The sequence below is a fragment of the Lynx rufus genome, unplaced genomic scaffold, assembly GCF_022079265.1.
Source record: "Lynx rufus isolate CCGP_SWC_20201006 ecotype Redwood Valley unplaced genomic scaffold, mLynRuf1.p SCAF_9, whole genome shotgun sequence".
NCBI classification, from domain to species: Eukaryota; Metazoa; Chordata; class Mammalia; order Carnivora; family Felidae; genus Lynx; species Lynx rufus.
This window is the reverse complement of record NW_025814897.1, coordinates 10080726-10101860: the sequence shown is the minus strand read 5'-3', so window position 1 is coordinate 10101860 and position 21135 is coordinate 10080726. Positions and strand designations below refer to the sequence as shown.

The 21135-nt window shown below is 45.9% G+C and overlaps 3 protein-coding genes and 1 pseudogene across 6 annotated transcripts; 2 read left to right on the top strand and 2 right to left on the bottom strand.

The window, feature by feature from the left end:
• Nucleotides 1-1174: 1174 nt before the first annotated feature.
• On the bottom strand, nucleotides 1175-8150 carry CUNH11orf52 (chromosome unknown C11orf52 homolog). Its single transcript, XM_047071868.1, has 4 exons — nucleotides 7900-8150; nucleotides 3350-3387; nucleotides 2305-2360; nucleotides 1175-2081 (listed from the first exon to the last, which is right to left on the bottom strand). Exons 1-4 carry the CDS (start codon nucleotides 7929-7931, stop codon nucleotides 1836-1838), a joined length of 372 nt encoding a protein of 123 aa, XP_046927824.1. The 5' UTR covers nucleotides 7932-8150; the 3' UTR covers nucleotides 1175-1835.
• On the top strand, nucleotides 1903-17736 carry CRYAB (crystallin alpha B). Of its 4 annotated transcripts, none has more exons than XM_047071864.1 (5): nucleotides 1934-1987; nucleotides 14007-14066; nucleotides 14500-14898; nucleotides 15995-16117; nucleotides 17400-17736. In XM_047071864.1, the coding sequence occupies exons 3-5, from the start codon at nucleotides 14698-14700 to the stop codon at nucleotides 17601-17603; spliced, it is 528 nt and encodes a 175-aa protein (XP_046927820.1). In that variant the 5' UTR covers nucleotides 1934-1987; nucleotides 14007-14066; nucleotides 14500-14697; the 3' UTR covers nucleotides 17604-17736. The 4 variants fall into 4 exon arrangements, with proteins under 4 accessions (XP_046927819.1, XP_046927820.1, XP_046927823.1 ...); XM_047071865.1 differs by lacking the exon at nucleotides 14007-14066 and adding an exon at nucleotides 6989-7745 and having other exon boundaries at nucleotides 1969-1987; XM_047071863.1 differs by lacking the exon at nucleotides 14007-14066 and having other exon boundaries at nucleotides 1903-1987.
• On the top strand, nucleotides 5295-6052 carry LOC124505816 (ATP synthase subunit ATP5MJ, mitochondrial-like; annotated as a pseudogene).
• Nucleotides 12438-13672, bottom strand: HSPB2 (heat shock protein family B (small) member 2). The gene is made up of 2 exons (XM_047071869.1): nucleotides 13537-13672; nucleotides 12438-13024 (listed from the first exon to the last, which is right to left on the bottom strand). Exons 1-2 carry the CDS (start codon nucleotides 13628-13630, stop codon nucleotides 12570-12572), a joined length of 549 nt encoding a protein of 182 aa, XP_046927825.1. The 5' UTR covers nucleotides 13631-13672; the 3' UTR covers nucleotides 12438-12569.
• Nucleotides 17737-21135: the final 3399 nt, after the last annotated feature.

Here is a 21135-nt window from a genome sequence, read left to right as displayed (position 1 = left end):
AGTTTACAAAGTCTTATCACCTACATTGTCACATTTGACCGTCATGGTAAGTTACCGTTGGAAATAAAGTTCACTTTATTGCCCCCAGTTAATAGTAGCAGGCTAGGGAGTTGCTCTGCCAATTAGTGATGAAGTTTTCTAGTCACTTCTTCTGAATCCACTTGCACTAGGTCTGTGCCAGAGAACAGGGTGGGAAAATGATGATACTGATGATAATGGCAGCCGATATTTGATTACATACTATGTACTGTTCCAAGTGCTTTTTAACTACAAACATTCTACATAGTTGGTACTATTATTTAACAACTCTCTCGTGCTGTGCTTCCATTCTCAGTACTGTGTCAGTCTTAAGGAATCATCCCTGTCGGGGATAAACTGAAGGGCATTGGTATTTGGGCAGGATGGCGTACAGACTGAAAGGGGATTTGCATTACTACTCGGGTCTCCAAGCTCTGAAAGTCTGAATCAGGAACGGCATCCTAAGAACCTGTAAGGCTTAGAGCGGTTCAGAACCTGAAACTTCCGCCTCCTTCTCCTCAACGCCCCCCCCCCCCCCCAGCCGCCTCCATCTCACGCCTCCGTGTGTCCCCATTTCTGATCTGGAAGCTCAACCAGTGGTAATTCTATTTCCCAGGCACCTCCCACCTTTTACCACCTACCTCTTAACTCATCGGTCCGTCTGGTTCAACATCTCTGTCCCCAGCCCTTCTGAGCACGGCCTGCTGCAGCTGCAGGGCCGCCGCCGCCGCCGCGTTCCCGCTGCCATGGTGACGCGGAGGCCGGGCCCGACCTGGCCCCGCCCACCACCGGCCAGCGCGAGCCAGCCCCAGCTTACCTGGGCCCCGCCCCCTGCCTGTCCGGCCCCGCCTCCTAACGTCCCCGACCACAACCCCCGGCGGGTCTTGACCCCGCCCCCTGCCTTCCGGACCGGCCTCCTGCGGCCCGAGCCAGCTCCGCCTCCTGACTGCCAGGATCCCGCCCAGGGAGCGCCCCCCTTCCGCAGATGAGAGCCCGCCTCCTGGGCGTGCAAACCTCATCCCAGCTCCGGCTCAGCCAAGGCCTGTGGAGTAGGGCGCGAAGGGTCTGGATTTCCCCGCCGCCCTTAGGCTAAGCGAGACCTGCTGCACTTACGTAGAGCCCGCAGACCCCCACCCCGCAACACGCACCAGGCATGTTCCTTATGCGATTTATTGATCCCAGAGACTTTGCACCTGCGAGAGCCTCCCGTCCAGCCAAAGGGAGTTTCCGGGTCATGCAGTGCTGTCAGTGACTTGAAATACGTGTAACCGGTGGTCAGGGAATTGCTTCCTCCACGCCTCACCCCTGCCCTCGTTTGTCTTTTTTAGGTTCTGAGACCTTTGACCCAACCATTGAGGGAATTGCCCAAGCCAGCCCTGGGGGCTGGTATGAGAACTCAGAATGCTTTTCCAGAGCACTTCTTCTTCAGCTTTAGATTTAAGGTGTATAAAAGAGACACCATTAAATTAAGCCTAACAAAATCAACTTAAGTGCTGAGGTAACCTGTTCTTCCTTCACTTTTCTTGAAAGCAAGAGCAAAGGTAGGGGTCAAAAATTTTTTGGCATGCTCCTCCTAGTCCCTCCTTTTGTGGAACTCCATCCGCCCCTAACCAGCCCCGAAACAACTCCAAGCTCACGGTGGCAAATTAAAGGTAGGCCTAGAGGAGAGAGCAAGAATGGGGGACTCTCACTGGGGTTCTGGAGTTAAGTTTAAAACGTGGCAGCCATCTCTGGGCCACCAGCCAATTCCCCAAAGCAGAAGTCTCCCCACAGGAGTAGTGGTGAAACGACGGAAACAGGCCCTTCCTCCCCAAGGCTCACACCAGGGTGCCGTTCTTGCTGTCGTAGCGGGGCGTGGCCTGGGGGAAGCGAAGGGTTGCATATTCTGTAGCATTTTCGGACTGAAGATGCTTCACTTCCAGAGCAGAGCGTGGCTGGGTACAGCTGTACACCTGAATGTCTGCGTAATGTAAGCTGTTCTCCTTCAAACTAAGGCCTCGACTCCTCTCCTGAGCAGGCTTCTCTAACACCTGCTCGTACATACGTCCTGTTGTGTCATGGGCCTGCAAGAAATTGACAGCATTAAGGGAGGTACTTGGCTTGCTTTTGCCCCTCATCTGCAAAGCAGGGTCAGCTATACTGCTGTCCCCTCGCTCTGCTCCTTTGTAGGGCAGAACCAGCAAGTTCTGGTTCAAGATGACCCAGATGCATCCCAGGGTGAAAAAGCGGGAACCTCAGATCCTATATCTGAACAGCCCCCTGGAAGGGACGGGGGCCTGTCATTACCTTGGTGCCATTCTGCTGCTGCTGCTGCTGCTTCAATGTCCGTCTTGCTTGGCTTTCTGAGAGGCAGAAATCCACCTTAAATCCATTATCTCTTGAGCTGCCTGAGCTTGCCCTCTTTGAAGGTCTGTTAAACTATTATAGTGGGCTTCTAACTAATCCCCCTGCCTCTGGGTTCACCCCTTTCACTGCTACCATCCCCACATCCAAACTCCTTTCACACTCTGCCACGGATATCTTCCATCCTCAGTTTTCACCCACCCCTAATACAGTTCAACAAATATATGCTGAGAGCCTGTTGTATGCTGGGCTCTGTGACCCATTCTGGGCAATGAAGGATGAGCAGGCTATTTTCTCTGCCTCAGGGAGCTTACTGTCTGCTGGAGGAGACAGGTAATCATACAGACTATTACAGTGCAAAGTGTGAGTGCTCAGCTACACCAAACAGTTGGTCACTTTCAATCAAGTCGGTCTCTTCCTCCTTCCTCCCTCCCTCCCCTTCTCCTTTCCTTCCTTCCTACCTTCCTTCTACATGAGATAATTGCACTGCCTGAAATGCCCTTTCCTCTGCTCCTCCTCCAGCCTGAGAATATGCTATTATTCCTTCGACATTGGTGTTTTCCCTCATTCTCCCATGGTGTGAGGATGAGTCTATTACAGCACTAGCAGACTACATTGCAGTTCTTGTTTATGTGTAAACAAGTCTCTCGGACTTGATTTTCAGCTCTTCTTGTGCTCCTCTGCCTCCTTGGGACCCAGCAGAGCACCTCATATACACTGTAAGTGTTCAGTTAATTTTTGCTGGGTGAATGAAAGAATGAACAACCAAGCTTGCCACTCTAAGATAACAGAAAGAATGAGACCCAGAATTTCAGAGCTGATCTGGGACCCAGTAACCAAAAGATTTTCTCTGGTGTCCTGTCTCCCTTTATCCCTTCCAAGGCTGCGACTCCTTTTCATTCTTATGCCCTTTCCAGAAACACTGGTTCTAGTACTTTCTCTTCTCTAATTTGACCACTCCAAGCCCCTGCCCCCAAAGCCCAGTTACCCATTTTCTTTTTCCTCTGGGAAGTTGATGGGCAGCTCCTGTGAAGTGAAACACAGATCACCCACGTGTAAGAGTCCTGGCCTCTCTCTTCCCACCTTTATCATTTGTTCTGTGCCTCCTTACCATTCTGGGATGACCTTCCCTCACTTCCCTCTAACAACCATTCACCCTGAGCCAGCCAGAAAGTGTTTATCAGGGGTACCACATCTCTCCCACAAGGATGGTTCTGGAAGGTGGAGTGGTACAACTGACATAACCAAACCCAAAATACAGCTGCAGGCAATCAGGCACAACACGCCAGGGATATAGCTGGGTTGAGGGCTATTCTGGGATTGTCTAACAGGCTAATCCCAGCAGAGGGTAAGGGAAACCTGCCAAAAAATGGGATATTCCTGGATTCAGAGACCCTCTTGCTACAGCACTCAGTGTTTTATTATTTTTCTTGTTCCACAGTCTCTGCTAACATAGGGTTCCCATTCTGGGAGTCACAGAAGCTGCTACAACCGGGGTTAACTAGTTAGGACCCCTTCAAGCCCTGTTCTAACAGGCAATCTCCCTCCCTGTTTCCATGTCCTTGTTTTTAATTAACAGAGAAAGTGAGAGATATTTAACCTTTAACATCCACAGCACAGGGAGCTCTGAATTTGGTGAGTGACTCAGCTCCCCTGCCCTTGCTGCAGGACAGACCTCATTTCTGAGCCCCTGGGGTCTCTAGTGGAGCCAGGGTGTCTACGTGATTGTCAACTGTTTGATGGCCAGAGAAAAACACTTGTCTGAGGAAATAGGCTGAATAGTTTGAAGCTTACTCCGGATGCTTTTTCTTGCTAGTACATTTCCAACTCTCACCAGCGCCAACCCTATCTGTTCTGACCTCTGTCTCCCTAATGAAATTTCCTTCTTTTGCTAACTAAATAGAAAAAGAGAGAGAGAGGGAAGCTTCTAAATCATGTCCATTTTACTGCTGTGGAAAAATCAGGATTTTCCCACACTTCTGACAGAGCTTTGTGTTTTGGTGTGGCTTTTGGTTTTAATGCAGCTTGCTGAGTTGAGAGCAGATAGAGTCACCATCGGTGGTGGAACTTTACAGGTGGTTCAGAAGAAAAAAACTCTGAAACCACTTCTAGGTCTTTCTACTTCTGTTTTCTGCTTCTGCCACTTCAGCTCTTCCTCTTTTTTTTTTTTATATATTTTTGTTATTAATTAATTTATTTTTTACCTCTGCCTGGTCATAGCCTTATCTTAGCCTCTAATTCTTTCCCCCTTGTTGCTACTGTTCTCCTACTTACTTCTACTTAAATGGATGAAGAGAATATAAATTTTAAAGTCACAGATTTGGGTGACCCAATTTTAGTGAATGGAGCCTTTTCCCAAGTTGGATACTATATAATGCCTGGACACAACCTAAATGGAATATTCAGTTAGACTCACAGTTGACAGGATTTTATTTTTAGCTCAGAATTCAGGAAACTAAATGGGCACTCTCCTGTATTGGTAGTATGAAAAAAAATGACTCAATTTTCCAAGAATGCAATTGACAAGAAGTATAAGGAGGCTTAAACATAAAATGTGTATCCTCTGATGTAGCAATTCCATATCCTAAGAAATAATTAGGTGCAAATATGGATGCTCATTGTAGCATTATTTACAATTGCAAAAAATAGGAAATACCCTAAATGTCCAACATCGGGAAATGACTACATAAATGGCATCTTCTATAAATGGAACATTGTACATCCACTTAAGAAAGATGTGCAAAAGGCCCCTGGGTGACTCAGTTGGTTAAGTGTCTGACTATGGCTCAGGTTGTGATCTTGTGGTTTGGGGGTTTAAGCCCCTCATTGGGATTCTGTGTGTGTGTGTGTGTGTGTGTGTGTGTGTGTGTGTCTGTCTGTCTGTCTCTCTGCATCCCCCACCCTCCTGCTCACACTCTGTCTCCCTCTTTCTCAAAAATTTGAAAAAAAAAAAAGATGTTGGAAGAACACCCAATAGCATGGAAAATCTTAATCTTTGTCAAGTTAGTAAAAAGATAATAATGTTTTGGGATTAAACCTGTGCACATAAACATTTCAGAAGGATTGCATGGAGGTGATCTTTCTGAGTCACTGTGCAGGTTGGGGTGGGCTGAGCGGGAGCCGGAGGGGGTCCTGTGCCCAGATGTTTCCAACTCTTGTTAAAAATATTTGGGTCCCCACGAAGCCCTACTATACCCAATTTTACCAGGATATTTGGGTAGGAATGGGGTGCATAGGCTTCATCGTTTATAAGACCAGGGTAAAAGAAGTAAAGCTTTGAAAGCTTCCAGTCCTGCACCTGCTCATGGTTATCATTAACCCACTTTACTTAGAGTACGCGTCAGGTGGAGCTTCAGTCTGGCTGTAAATCTCAGCAAACTGTTAGATGGGAACATGGAGCATTGCTGCACACTTGTGGACGTGTGGTTTCCTTTGTGGCATGAATAAATGTAACTGTGAGGTGCACAAGAAAGAAAGAAAGAAAGAAAGAAAGAAAGAAAGAAAGAAAGAAAGAAAGAAAGAAAGAAAGAAAGAAAGGAAGGAAGGAAGGAAGGAAGGAAGGAAGGAAGGAAGGAGAGGATTACATGGAAATATACTAAAATGTTTCTGTCACTTATGATTGCTATAAATATATTTAGTATATTTATCATTGCTTCTTATTTCCTGCTCTTTGATACTTTCCAAATTTTCTGTGGTGAATGTATTACTTTTGTAATCAGAAAATAATAATAATAATAATAATGATAAATTTAAAATAAAAATCTTTTTAGTTGTCATACTATCAGTCTCTGTAAGTTTATTGAGATAATGAGAAACAGAGGGAAACAACATTTATCTACTTAAAATATCTACTAATATTGATCTACTTAAAATATCTACTAATATTTTAAGAGGAAAAAAGTATATTTTGGTTAGAATATCGGGGGGGTAGTGTTTCTAGCCAGGCTCTAGCGCCAGACTGATGTTATCAGATTAGCTGTGTGAATTTCAGCAAGTTTTTAGCTTAATCAGGCTTTCATTTTCTTATTAATAAGGATAATAACAGAACCTAAACCCCATGGATTGTCATAAGAATTACGTAAAATAATTAATGTAAAATACTCAGCTAAGTGCCTGACATATAATGAGCATCAGCGAAAGCTGATTGCTATGATTACCACCATCAGAGGAAAAATTAACTAAAAATGAAGAATATGAAAACTTGGAACAAAGGAAGTGAAAGAAGTTACACTCTTTTCTGTAGAAAATCTTATATGTTCCTAAATGTCCTGTGTCTATGGGATATCTGAGAGTTTAAAAAGGGAATTTGTTCCTCCCAATCCTGATAAAATTCTGGGAAACTTATCATTGTTTCTGTCTTACAGAGAGGTCAACTAAGGCCCTAGAACTTTGGTATCTTACTCAAGGAGGGAGGGGCCAAATTTCCTATTATTGCTACGACCTCTGCATCTGTCATTATACGTGGTATATATAGGTATTCAATATAATACTTGTTTGATAAATGAATGAGTAATAAGAACTGGACTTGAATCCAATGTACAGATTCCAAATCATATGTGCTTTTCAATGTGCCTTATCTATTTTTCTAAATATAATGATGATTTTTTTTTTTTTTTTCACAAGCAAGACATCCTCAAGACTGACCCAGGCTTGGAATGTATAGCTAAGAAAACAGTGAACAGGATAAAACCAGGTCCGGGAGTTTGGAGTGGTTACAACTTTGGGAAAGAACAGTAAAAACACTATGAATAATTTGCTGTGAGGCTTTCACATATCCTCTGCTCTTCAAACCTATGATCTAAACAACATAGGTCATGCTATCTGTATTGTACACATGAGGAAAAAGAGAAGTTACAGGATTTGCCGAAAGTCACACAAGTGTGAAAGCTATATTCAAATATTTCATGGATATTCTCCTTCTCTCCACTTCTACCCCTTTAAACAAACATTTCTCCAAAGTTGATGTCCTTGATTTGAGAGGGCAGAATTATGTAGTGGTTAAAAGTCTGGGCTCTGAAGTCAGACAGGCCTGGATTGGAATGTTGATTTATTTGCTCACTAGCCATGTGACTTGGGACAAGTCAACTTCTCTGAACCTCAGCTTCTCAGCTGTAAAAACAGGAGGAGTAAGGCCACCTCCCCTCATAGCATTGTGGGGAAGAGTAAACGAGATTGTTTGAAAAGTGCCTGGAACATAGCAAGCTCGCCAATGCTATAATTAATTATCATCATCATCTGGGGAAGAAGGGAAGGAGAGAAAGGAAAGGAGAGGAAGAGAAGGACAGAGAGAAACCGTGCCAATTCACCATTCCCATCCTGCTCTGGCCCATTCTACCGTCAGCAGGCTTGGCTGTGTTCTCTGAAAGACGTGAGCACAGAAAGAGGTAATGCTCTGGTGTTGGCACCCGGGAGGTGTGCCAGGCAGAGGGAGGTGGCTGTGGGAGGTTGGTAGAGAACTAGCAGCACTCTTTCTCTTATTCTCTTGGCCTGCGTGTCCACGAACAGAGATGTTACCCTCCACCCCCTGCCCCTACTCACCAGTGTCCCCCGCAGCAAAGCCGGTTTCCCATGGTGCTCTGTTGCCGTGGAGGGAGCCCAGCTGTTTTTCTACATAAAGAGGCTTGTGCATTTCCTGGTTCCTGGTTTAGCTTTCAGTAAGAGCTCCCGGGGAGTCTCTATCAGTGTCAGATTTCAACCTAGCAGGTTGGACTTTGGAAGCCACCTGCTGGAATGATTCCCAGGTGACTCTTACCAGCCAAGTGGTAGAGGAACACACGTGGGCTCCAGGTGAGAGCTATCTCACCTTCGGGATTTGGAGCTGCTTTGAAGAAGCCATAACTTTGAGCGTCAAGCTTCAGTGAAAAGAAACCTGAGATGGCAAAGGGCTCTGGGTTTCCTTAGTAAATGTTTCTCTACTACATCACACTGTCATTGAAATACATTCTCTACAATGGAGTCAAGGGTCTTACCTTGTGTTTCCCGGCACTACTCAGGTTTAGTGGAGTTTCACTTTCAAGGTAATCAGTATCAATTTCTTATTATCCCTGTCCAGAATCTGGGTTTGAATACTGGCGTCTCTAGGAAATTTTAATTTAGGGAAATGGGTTCCTTTCATATCCTCCCTTGCTTTTGGAATTGATGTGAGCAGATCACTTTTTTCCACGATGGTGAAAGAGAGGAGGACTACACTCATTACCTAATCCCCTTTCTGGTCAGAAATCACATGGTTCTATGACTGGAATGGCCTCTCAGCACATCTTGACCACTCACTTCCTCATGTTCAGTACAGAACTACAGAATCTCTGCTTCCAACTCAACGCAGACTCTCCCTCCAATGACCCAAAGTTAGAAGCATTCTGCACTCACTAGCGAGCAGGGTACAGTCGAGCAAATTCCTCCATAGAAAATGTGGGCTCTGGGAGAATTTGCGAAACCCATAAGGCTTGTCTTCAGGGCTCCCACCCCCACACTGCCCAGATGCCCTGTTATTTGTATGCCCCTTGTGGATGTTCAGGACCCACCACTCAGCCCTGCACTCCACAGAGCATACACTGGACATTTCCTTCCTCCCCATCCTGTTTCCTTGTGAGAAATGGGCATAATGAGAGTGAGAGTTATAGAGGATTGGGTGAAGATTACGTGAGATAATGTATACAAAGTTCTAGTCCACAGCCTGGCACATGGGAAGCTTTCAGTAAGTCCTACCTATTGTTATCACTTCTTCTCAGCTAATCGTCAGATGGCAAAGCATCTCACTTTATCATCTTGTGCTGGATCATTGCACTAGCCTTTTACTTCATGGCTATGCTTCTTCCTAGCAAGCCCTTCTATGCGCCAGCATCAACAGTATTCTTTTCATCCTGATATCTGAACGTCTTAGCCTGGCACTCAAAGCCCTCCAACAACCTGGTCCCTTTTCAGCCACTCTCTCTAATTTAAAGGAAAACTTTTAAGGAAAACATCAAAGAGATTTTATGACCAGAAACTCCAAAGGAACCAACAGTGTATTGTGGTACCCAGAAAACCTGATCTACCTTAAGCAGTATTAATAGAAGTCTACAGTGATAAACAAGGGAATTGATTATTCCACTGAAGTCTGTATCAGTCAGTCCATGACTAGAATAATAATTTTAATCCACATGTTGAATTCCAAGTTACACTGTCAAAAGGCAATGTGTCCTAGAGAAAGTTGTCTAGGTGATAAATAGTTTGGAAAGTTCTAGGGGTACCTGGCTGCCTCAGTCAGAGGAGCATGTGACTCTTGATCTCGGGGTTGTGAGTTTGAGCCCCATGTTAGGTGTAGAGATGGTTTAAACAAACAAACAAACAAACATTTTTTAAAAAATAAACTTTCTAAAAAAGTTTTGTAAGATATAGTTAAAAGAATTAGGCATGTTTACTTGGGAGAGAGAAACTTTAAGAGGACGGGATAGTTATTTTAAAATAACTAAAAGGGGCTTCCAAGTGAAAGAAGGATTACATTGATTTTCTGGACACAACCAGACCAATAAGCAGAAGTTACTGAAATGAAGATTCTGGGCCAATAGAAGGAAGAATTTATTAGAATTATGTCCAAAGAGGGGCGCCTGGGTGGCTCAGTCGGTTAAGCGGCCAACTTTGGCTCAGGTCATGATCTCGCGGTCCGTGAGTTCGAGCCCCGCATAGGGTTCTGTGCTGACAGCTCAGAGCCTGGAGCCTGTTTCAGATTCTGTGTCTCCCTCTCTCTGACCCTCCCCCATTCATGCTCTGTCTCTCTCTGTCTCAAAAATAAATAAACGCTAAAAAAATTAAAAAAAAAAAAAGAATTATGTCCAAAGAGTTCTGATGAAGAACTGTGAGAAAGAACTTACAAAGTTCCCCATCACTTAAAATGCCCAGAGAGGGGTGCCTGGGTGACTCAGTTAGTTGGTTAAGTGACCGACTTTGGCTCACTTCACAATCTCTCAGTACATGAGTTCAAGTCCCACATTGGACTCTCTGCTGTCAGTGCAGAGCCAGCTTAGGATCCTCTGCCCCGCCCCCCTTTCTCTCTGCCCCTGCCCTGCTCATGCTCTGTCTCAAAAATGAATAAAAAAAATTTTTTTTAATGTCCGGGAAGAAGTTGACTAATGGTCATAAAAGAGTTTGAATGGTGTGGGGATTCGGACTGAATCAGAGATTTCAATTTTTTTTCTAGCTAAGGAACCCTCTCTTTTATTTTATTTTTTTGATAATTTTTTTAAATGTTTATTTATTTTTGAGAGAGAGAGAAACAGAGCATGAGTCGGGGAGGGGCAGAGAGAGAGAGGGAGACACGGAATCTAAAGCAATCTCCAGCCTCTGAGCTGTCAGCACAGAGCCCAACGCAGTGCTTGAACTCATGAACTTTGGTATCATGACCTGAGCTGAAGTTGGATGCTCAACCAACTGAGCCACCCAGGTGTCCCAGGAAGCCTTTCTTTTAAATAAAGCTCCCGTAAAAATAACAATTACAGAATAGATCATTGTAAAGTCATTTTGGCTGAAGTCCAATTAGAATCCTTTCTAATCTCCTTTTCTTCACAACTAGATGTAAGTTTCCCCAGAGTAGACAATAAAAGAGCATAGTTTTAAAATTTTATGTTTGTAATGTACATCCTCCATAGTATGTATCCTGGGGGTTGATAAATACTTGTTGAATGAATGGATGAACAAAAGAATATATCAATAGTTTTTTCTCTGATGCATGCTTTCATTATTAATAGATGGTAATCTTTTAACCAAGAATTGAATTCTTTGAGTGAGGGTTCTTATCTTGGGAATTCACAGACGCCTACGAAGGGGTACATGAGTGGATCTCAAGAGCTGTGTGAACCTATTCAAATTGTAGGGCAAATGTGAGAGCACGTATATTTTTTCTGATAACAGGATCTATTGCTTTTGCTAGATTTTTCACCCGGGTCTGTAACCTAAAAAAGTTCAGAATCAACCACTGTAATGGAAGAATTTGAGGTGTCCACCACAATCTGGTAAAACATATATTTTTGGGGGCAGGGGAGCTCGTCTGGACACTCCTCAAATCATACACATGCAATGAACTACAAGGAGGAATTGAGAAGTCAGGCACGCACGCTTTCCTGAACACAGCATATCCCTCGTATTAAGACTCTGCGTCCGGGGCGCCTGGGTGGCGCAGTCGGTTAAGCGTCCGACTTCAGCCAGGTCACGATCTCGCGGTCCGGGAGTTCGAGCCCCGCGTCAGGCTCTGGGCTGATGGCTCAGAGCCTGGAGCCTGTTTCCGATTCTGTGTCTCCCTCTCTCTCTGCCCCTCCCCCGTTCATGCTCTGTCTCTCTCTGTCCCAAAAATAAATAAACGTTGAAAAAAAAAATTAAAAAAAAAAAAAAAAGACTCTGTGTCCAAAGGCCATCACCACCACACAAGTAATCCTAGACCCCCTGTATTTAGACTCGGATTGGGTGGGTGATGCAGTGATTCCTCTCTTTAGGATGTTCCAAGACTAGAAACAAAAGGTGTCCCCTGTGCGGAGGTTGGAGAGACTTTGTGGTTTGGTGAGAGTGGCAGAGGCTCCTGTGTCTGTGCCCTGCATAGGCATACTCCATCGCTCAGAATTAGACACCATTTTCAGCAGACAGACCTTACTACAGGAAAACAGGGCTTTAGGCAACGCTCCCCAGCCTCAAACGATTTCCCCAACCCCTACCCAACACAGGCCAGACAGGCTGGAGACCCTTGTTTTTGTGTCTCTAATCACCAGCTCAGACAGTGCCCTCTGGGCTGTTTGGATGGCATATCCCTTTTCCCTCCCAGGATCACTCTCTCTTTTGTTGCATTGTGAGAAAATTATGGCTAGGAATTTGATCTGGAGCCAGTGTCAGCTTCCGGGTATGATCTCAGCATCCAAGTGTGAGCTCAGGGTGCTGTGACGTTGGGTACATCTAACTGAGGAGCTTTTTGTCTAGCTGGCTATGACCTCCTCCCTCCCTGCCCATCCCATCGTCCAGGCCACAGAATAGGGAGAAGCACAGACAAGGCCCTGAGATTGGGGTTTATTCAGCTCCACCCAGGACTAAACAAACACTTTGACATGTCTCAAGGGACCAAACCATACATTGTGGGCCATGCACTTTTCCCTTCCCCCAAGGATGCTGCTACCTCTGGGGCGGTGGGCAGCTGCTCCTATCGCGGCGGGAGGTGGAAAGGGGCTCGCTGGGTGCTGGCTCCAGGGCACTCAGGGCTCCACTCTGCCTGCCTCCTCCTCTTCCTCTGGATCTGGAGGCGCAGGGAGCAGGGAGATGTAGACCTCGTTGACCTCCGTGTCCAAATGTCGGCCACCCCGAGGTGCCTCCAGGTTAAGGATGCCATCGTGGGAGAGAGCTGCGCGGACCCGCCAGGGGTCCACGTCAGCAGGCAGGACATAGGTGCGGCAGAACTCTCGGGACACGAAGCCGTGGCGGTCCAGGCGCTGGGGGTGCCTGGCAGACACCTCCAGCAGGTTGTCCACAGTCCTTACAGTCACCTCATCTGGGGTGAAGTGGCTCACATCCAGAAATGCCTGAAATTTACCCTCACTGAGCCTGAGCTCCGAGGCCCCTGCCCTGCTGCCCTCCCCAGCTGCGGTGGCCCGGGGCCGCACATAGTAGCCGTGGTAGAGGGTGGGGGTCAGGATGTCTTCCGGCAGGAGGCCTGAGGGGCAGAGAAAGAAGGCAAGAGGCAGGATGAGGGAGAATGGGGTGGGAACAAGGGTGCAATGGGGAGATCAGGAGAGGAGGAGCAGGGAAAGCAGGAGAGGAGTCAGGAGAAGTAGGAAAATGAGGCGGGGGTGGGGGTGGGGGTGGGAATTAGCAACTGGAAGGAGGCAACTGGAAAGAGGGGACTGAGATGGGGAAGGAGACTGGGGGGTGGAGGAGGGCAAACCAAAAGGGGGCTGGGTGGACAGAAGGGGAACCAGAAGGCACAGCGAGGGTGTCAGGGACAGGCATGGGAGCCTTGCGGGCACCGCGTCTGCCCCGAGGTCAGTAGGAAGGGGACCGAGCCCTGCTTGGCTGGGGACGGAGGGGGAGTTTGGGGTGGGAGATGGCTCGCCCCAGGAGTTCAGTTAAGCCTGCAGTGGGGTGGAGGCCAGTACCATTGGGAGGTCAGCCCAGAATTTCAGGAGGTGGGGGTGGGAAGCAAGGGGGGTGGCGTCTGTGCCATACCTTCTCCGAAGCGCTGCTCGCCCAGACGGCTGGGGTTGGCGAATTCGTACTCGGTGGTGGCCGGGTGGGCGTGTGGCACCGAGCGGCCTGACATGGCTGCAGAGGCGTCGGCGGCCCTGGTCCGAGGTGCAGCGACCCCTCCAGCTGCCTGGAGAGCCGGGGCTCGGTCGGGGGTGGGGGCGGGGTCTACACCACCCAAAATAGTGTCGAGCCTGGGGCGGGGGAGGGGCGGGGAACCGGGGCCCTGAGCGCCAGTGACAAGTGTGCGACCAGCCCCGCCTGGACCCCCGTGCTCTCCCCCCCGCCTCACACCCTTCAGCTGTCACAGGCTGCCCGAAGGGACAGCTGGGGGTTCTGGCTGGGCAGCCAGCTGGGGATGGGGAGGCTGGTGTGGGAGGCCCTGGAGAGGCCTCGCTGAAACCCTCAGTTTGTGCATTTTCCACATTGCCTCCTCTCCTCCTCCTTCCCAGGCACCTTGCACCCTTCTTCATAAAGCTCTCCTGGTTTAACTGTTCTGTGTGCTATGGAAGGTGAGAGATGCAAGAAACTTTTCCACCTTTTCTTTGGGGTGGAGGGAAGGGTCCCCCTGCCCAGATCAATGTCAGAGTCCTTTCCTGAACCCGGGTAGACCCTGGGCACCACACAGATGCCTGGCACTGACTTGTTGGTGATCACTGCTCTCCTCTAGGGACCCACAAAGAGTTAATGTCCCTGAGGCCCAGCCTAGGAAGATTCCAGTTCCTGCCCAGGCCCAAGATAGTCGCTGGCCCAATTCCCCTGGCATGCTAGGCTGCAGAGGAGGAGGAGGGGCACAGCACCCTCCTGCTTAGGATTCCTGACTTCAACCCAACTCCAGAGAAGGTTGGGGGGGGGGCACCATTGGGCGTGGACGGAAAGCTAGTGAAACAAGACCAGCACAAGTCACTGGCCAGCTCAGACGTGTTTGTATTTCTCTTTTCTTAGCTCAGTGAGTACTGGGTATGTGTCACACTGCCAAATCCCCGATCACAAGTCTCCATGAACGGGCAGTGAGCTGGGATAATAAAACTCCTGACATCACCATTCCAGAAGCTTCACAAGACTGCGTATATAAGGGGCTGGCTGTTGCTGCGGCTGAAGGAGCTGACCAGCCAGCTGACCCCCTCCACTCACCTAGCCACCATGGACATCGCCATCCACCACCCCTGGATCCGCCGGCCCTTCTTTCCTTTCCACTCCCCCAGCCGCCTCTTTGACCAGTTCTTCGGGGAGCACCTGTTGGAGTCTGATCTCTTCCCAACTTCTACTTCCCTGAGCCCCTTCTACCTCCGGCCACCCTCATTCCTGCGGGCACCCAGCTGGATTGACACTGGGCTCTCAGAGGTAAGTTGCCCTCTGCCAGGACAGGAGAGTTCTTCCTGGAACCTCCTGGAAACCTATCCACCTGCTCTCCTTTTTCTCCTTGCCTACATCTGGCTACATCTAAGTGTTTTAGGCACTTGTGTGTCCACCAGGGAAGAAAGACTGGGTTACTGGTTCTTTCACCCAGTTGTCTGTTTGTATCGGATGCTCTTCTGTATCCTACTTTACTACATTTTTTCCATGTGCTGTGAAAATCACCCTCTATCCCCTAACTTCTAAGTAGGATGCCCCTTTCTGGTTTGATTCATAAAGATCCAGGGAAAGATCTGCCTTCAGACTCCTTTGCTCACCTCTTCTAATCCCTCATACTCCTGATAAATTTTATTACTTCAAGTTTCAGATCAGGAAAACAGTCCTGCCTCATGCTGAGTTTTTCATCTCCACTGCATGGAGCTGGAGACAGCAACCACTATTTTCTCCCTTTCAATTCCTTTGTCTATGATTTCCCAGGTTTCTCAGGGCTGTGACAGGGCACTGACCTGGGCCCACACCTAAGGAGAAAAGAATATAGGCCAATTCTTGGGGCCCCTCCTCACTTGTCCTAAGAAGGTGGGAGAATGGGGGTGAACAGATAAGATTAACAGAGCTGTCACAGATAATACACTGGTTTAAAAATATTCAAGTATGAGTAAACAGGAGCTGAGTGAGCAAGGGCTTTGGAAGGACAATCAGGGCTAGGAGAACATTCCAGATTGAGTGGGTGGGAAACTTGGCAGAGGTCTGAGCAAGAAGAAGGGGCCTTTGTCTCATGGACAAATGACAAGGCCGGGCATCAGGGTCAGAGAGGCAGCAGAAACATTGCCCAGACCCATCCTTTTGATTGGCCTGGGTGGCCTGTCTTCTTTCCTGTCCCTGTAAATAAAGTTAGGATCTGATGCCCATGTGCTATGCCTTGGGTATCACTGTGGTGACTCCCCTGAACCAGAGAGCCATGTTTATTCAAAATGGGATTTTTTTAGTCAAAAAAAAAAAAAGGAGGATAAAGTCTGCAGAATGATGAGACTGTACTAGTGTAATCCACATTCCTACCATCTTTTCTCCCCCTTGCCATTTCTAGATGCGTCTGGAGAAGGATAGATTCTCTGTCAACCTGGATGTGAAGCACTTCTCTCCAGAGGAACTGAAGGTCAAGGTGTTGGGAGACGTGATTGAGGTGCACGGCAAACATGAAGAGCGCCAGGTGCGTAGCTTGCTTTCCCTTCTCATTCATTCAGTGAAAACTATATGCCAGACACTGCCATCAGCCTCTGAGTCTGGCAACCTCCAGTCTTAAGCCAGAAAGGTCTGGGACAGGGACAGACCTGCTGTTGTTGTTTGGGCCAGAGAAGTGATCTTTGTTGTTCATTCTGATTTGATTGCCTTAGGTGGGATAGATGGGATGTTTACTTCCCATTTAAGCCGTAGTTTTTGGCCACCTTAGAATCACTAGGGGAATGAAAAGGTTCCAGTGCTTAGGCATATTACAGACCAAAATTTTTAGGGGTGGGCACCAGGCATCAACATTTTTTAAAGGGGCAAGGTGGGGGGAAGCTCCCTAGGTAATTCTAACGTACATTCAAAGTTGAGGACCACTGATTTAGGAATAGCATTTGTTGGACATGTGGTTGCTTTACGTCACTATATGAATTGCAGGTACCCTGAAGACCCTTGACTTTGGGATGTTGTTTTCATATGCTCCTGAATCCTCTCATGTTTAGCCCATCTAAATGCTCAACAACTTGCTTTGCCTAAGTTTCAGAGCTACACTCAGCAGCTAAAACCCTGCAGCCATGTGGAAATCACTTAATTGAGAGACTGTCTGCCTACATGCTGGTATAAAGATTAGAATCAGCTAGTGTTTAGCAGAGTCCTAGAATATGGAACAGATTCTCATTAATTTCTGGGAGGGTTTTTAAATGTGGCAGCTGCTGACCAATTGTTGATAACTCCGATACTTGTGCATCAGACAGTAAGTTTTGAGGTCCTCAGGCTGTTTCAGTTTTGCTTATGGGATTTAACTTTGGGTCATAGTCTCCCTGGGTGAAGTTTTGTTGCTCTTGTTGTTGTTTTTAGCAGCAGTCCTTTTGGTCTGGAACATTCTGGGACATTCCTGAAGAGTCAGGACAATTTTGGGGCTTCCTTAGGGACTCAGATCTTCAATGATGGACGATATTCTAGATCCTGTAGGCCCAACAAACATTGATCTAAACCTTTGGGAAATACCCATAAAAATATCCATGCCTCAACTTGGAGAGCCTTCAAGGTTTTGCTCTTTGACTTCTCAGACTCTCCTTGGTAGGAGTGACCACCTAGGCAACTTTATCTCAGCCCCAACCAGAACAGCTGTTAAGTTTTCCTCTCTTGTTGCAAAGGCGTATGGTCACACCTAAGGGGAAGAAGGATGTCTAAGTTCTCAGCAATTGGTGCTACTTCCTGTTCTTACCTCTCTTTTTCTCATTTCCTCATTTCCTCTCTTGGATTAGGATGAACATGGTTTCATCTCCCGGGAGTTCCACAGGAAATACCGGATCCCAGCTGATGTGGACCCTCTCGCCATTACTTCATCCCTGTCATCTGATGGGGTCCTCACTGTGAATGGACCAAGGAAGCAGGCCTCTGGCCCTGAGCGCACCATTCCCATCACCCGTGAAGAGAAGCCTGCTGTTACCGCAGCCCCCAAGAAGTAGATGCCCTTTCTCTGACTGCATTTTTTAAAACAAGAAAATGTCCCCACCAATGAATGAAAATCTTGTGATTAGTGCTGAAGCTTATTAATGCTAAGGGCAGGCCCAAATTATTAAGCTAATAAAATACTATTCAGCAACAGATAACTGTCTTGTGTTTGAATATTCTGTGTTTTAAAAACTTAATGTGGAAATACAGCAGATCCATTTAGTCACCGCATTATGATTTAGGGGCTTCTGGGGATATTAGAGTCAGAATGGCTGTCTCCATTACTTACTAAGAGTGTAAATTTCACAAGTCACTTAACCTTTCTAGCCCTTAGGTATTCCATTTGTAACATGTGGCACTGATTTGTAGACTGTTGTGAGGAGTAAATTAAGGAGAAAACAGGTAAAACCCTTGGCAGAGTTCAAGGAATATCAGTTCCTCTGTCTCCTTCCTTGATTTCAGCCCTCATTTCCAACAATAAATCTGAACAAACTCTGGATAACAATGCATGAAAGGCCTTAGTGAGTCTGCAATTCATCATGTTGCCAGGCAGGAGGTAGTGCCCCCAATGGTGACATTTTCCTGCTGCCTTCAGCTGATTCACAAGAGAAATAACCAGGGCTTACTTGGGCGACTATCACCAAACAAGCCTTTCAGTCGTAATCCCTAAATTATTTAGCAATAAATTTTCCTTTGAGAACCAATTCAATGACCGCCACCCACCATAAAAAATTGTTTTAGAATTACAATTAATCATTGATCAGTAAGGGATTCTATTATTTAGCTTAAACAAAGACAGTTTACTCTACAAAAACACCCCCATTCCACTTGTGGTTCCAGACAAAACTTCTGACTCAATTAATGAAAAATAGCCCTGGTGTGGGTTATCTGGGATAAATGTTTGCAGACAACTCCTATTTTACTGTAGCAGCATCTACCTAATTTCTGACCTCCCACAACGACTGACCATGAGGTGAGGTGAGATTCCTGCCTCCACAATGCCTACAGATTGGAGGTTGGCCACACTTTTAAAATATTCTACACAAAACAGTTGCCGACATTTTTCATGATGCAGGGGTGTGGAGCTAGGACGATATAAATTGCACATCTATACAGGTTCAAAATGTTCCCTCCTGAAAAACAACTTCCTAATAATCGGAAATGCCATGGTCTAGCCAGCTAATTTTTGTGGCTGTGTTGCAGATACTCTTGGGGGTCTGACCAACCTATATACCACCTTCAGTCTTGCCAACAGCTCCCCAGTTGGTTTAGGTATCCACCATATACTTCCTCGCCATGTGCTTCAGGAAAGTGAACCCAAGCTCCAGCTTGGTTCCAGCTGGTTCCAGCCACAAGTGATCTTATCTTTTTCCTTTTTTGAGAGACAGTATGAGTGGGGTACTGGCAGAGGAAGGGAGGGAGAGAACCTTAAGCAGGCTCCAAACCAGTGTGAAGCCCCATGCTCATGATGTGGGGTCATGACCTGGGCCCAAATCACGAGTTGGACGCTTAACCATCTGAGCCACCGAGGTGCCCCAGGTGGTCTATCTTGATTAGCCCAAACCAATCATGGAGATTCCCTTCCCTCTGTCAAGATTAGTCTTGAAAAGGCCATGACCCAATTATGGCTAATGAGACAGGAGGGCAGTTTGCTGGAGGTGCTTCTGGAAGAGGTTTTGAGTTTTTAAAAAGACTCACCAAAAGAGAGAAAGGGAGAAAGGTGGGAAGGAGAGATTTTTTTTTTCTTCTTCTTTCGGGTATTGGAGCATGTGGCACTCAGATTGCTGTAAGCATCTTGAAACCATGAGGGACCCTCCATGATATGTTGAGGATGGCTGAACAAGAAGGTGGCAGGACTCCAGGTTCTTGATGGGTCACGGAATTGCTAAATTGGCCAGCTCTAGACCTTCCTTACTTCAGAATGTCTTACGCCTTATTTTTGTTTAATTTATTTTGACAATGCTTTTATGTTACTGGTATGCAAAAAAATCTTAACTGATAGAGGCTGAATTAAATAGTGTAAAAATCTGAGAATGTCCTGGAAACCATGTGTCCACTTTAATCATTTTAGTGGATTACCAGATTTCTCAAGCAAACATAATCTTAATGACTTGGTGTTAAATAAATCATATTTTGCATACTAGATCTTGATATTTATGTTTTTGACAAATTCGTTCAAAATGTGTAGGGTCACTTTTTTGGTGCATTTTAACTGGACTCAAGTGAGACTAGTTCTTTATTGTTCTTCTTTTCCAGATCGCCTCTTTTGCTATGGCTGTTCATTGTCATTAGTGTAGGACTTTTCTAGTCCAGTATACTTAAGGATTTTTCCCTCAGTTTTACAAGCTAGCTCATCCATAATTCTGTTTCATTCATATTTGAGTTATGCTACAAGTCTGTTGAGGCAATTCTAACTAGCATTTATTTATTTATTTATTTATTTATTATTAACTAATATTTATTGAGCACTTACTATGTGGTTGGCACTGTACTAAGTGCTTTACCTTTATTTATTTATTTATTAAAAAATTGTTAATGTTTATTTATTTTTGAGAGAGAGAGAGAGAGACAGACAGAGCATGAGTGGGAGAGGAGCAGAGAGAGAGGGAGACACAGAATCCAAAGCAGGCTCCAGGCTCCAAGCTGTCAGCACAGAGCCTGACATGGGGCTTGAACCCATGTATGGTGAGATCATGACCTGAGCCAAAGTCCAACATTCAACTGACTGAGCCACCCAGGCACCCCTACCTTTTTTTAAACTATCATTTTTTATAGAATAATTCTAGGAAATAATGTATAATAAATGCATGTAACTTCAGTCAGATATAACACTTAGAAGACCAGATGGATGTTTTTGACTACTGGTTTAGAGGTAATACATATTTTCTTGTTTAGAAAAATTCTATTTCATACTTTATGTTTTATTTTGAATATTTCACTGGGTCTGATCTTTGTTCTGGAAATTGACAATGCTTAATCATTCAATAAATATTTGAGTGCCCACTATACGCTAAGTACAAAAATAAGACATGTCTGCTCTAAAGGAATTAAGAATTGAGTAGGACAGCAGGCAAATAAAAGGGCAATTCTAAGACATCTTTTCAAGATTCTATGATGTCTCTTTAAAATGTCTGCTATGGGGTCCTTTAAAAGGAATATATTTCCTGGACATGCAAGGAATATTGGAGATGGTTACCCATGATCAAAATTTCTTAACAGCTTTATTGAGATATTGTTCTACACTATTAACCCATTCAAAGTGTAGACTTTAATAGTTTTTCATATATTCACACAGTTGGGCATCCATCATTACAACCAGTTTTAGGTCATTTCATTAGCCAAGAGGATACCTTACCCCCATTAGCCGTCATCCTCCAATGCCCACACCTCAGCCTTAGGCAACAACTAATCTACTTGTTGTCTCTATAGATTGGTCTATTTAGGACATTTCATGTAAGTGGAATCATACAATATGTATTCCATTGTGACTTGCTTCTTTCCCTTAGTGTAATGTTTTCAAGTTTCTTCCATGTCATTACATGTATC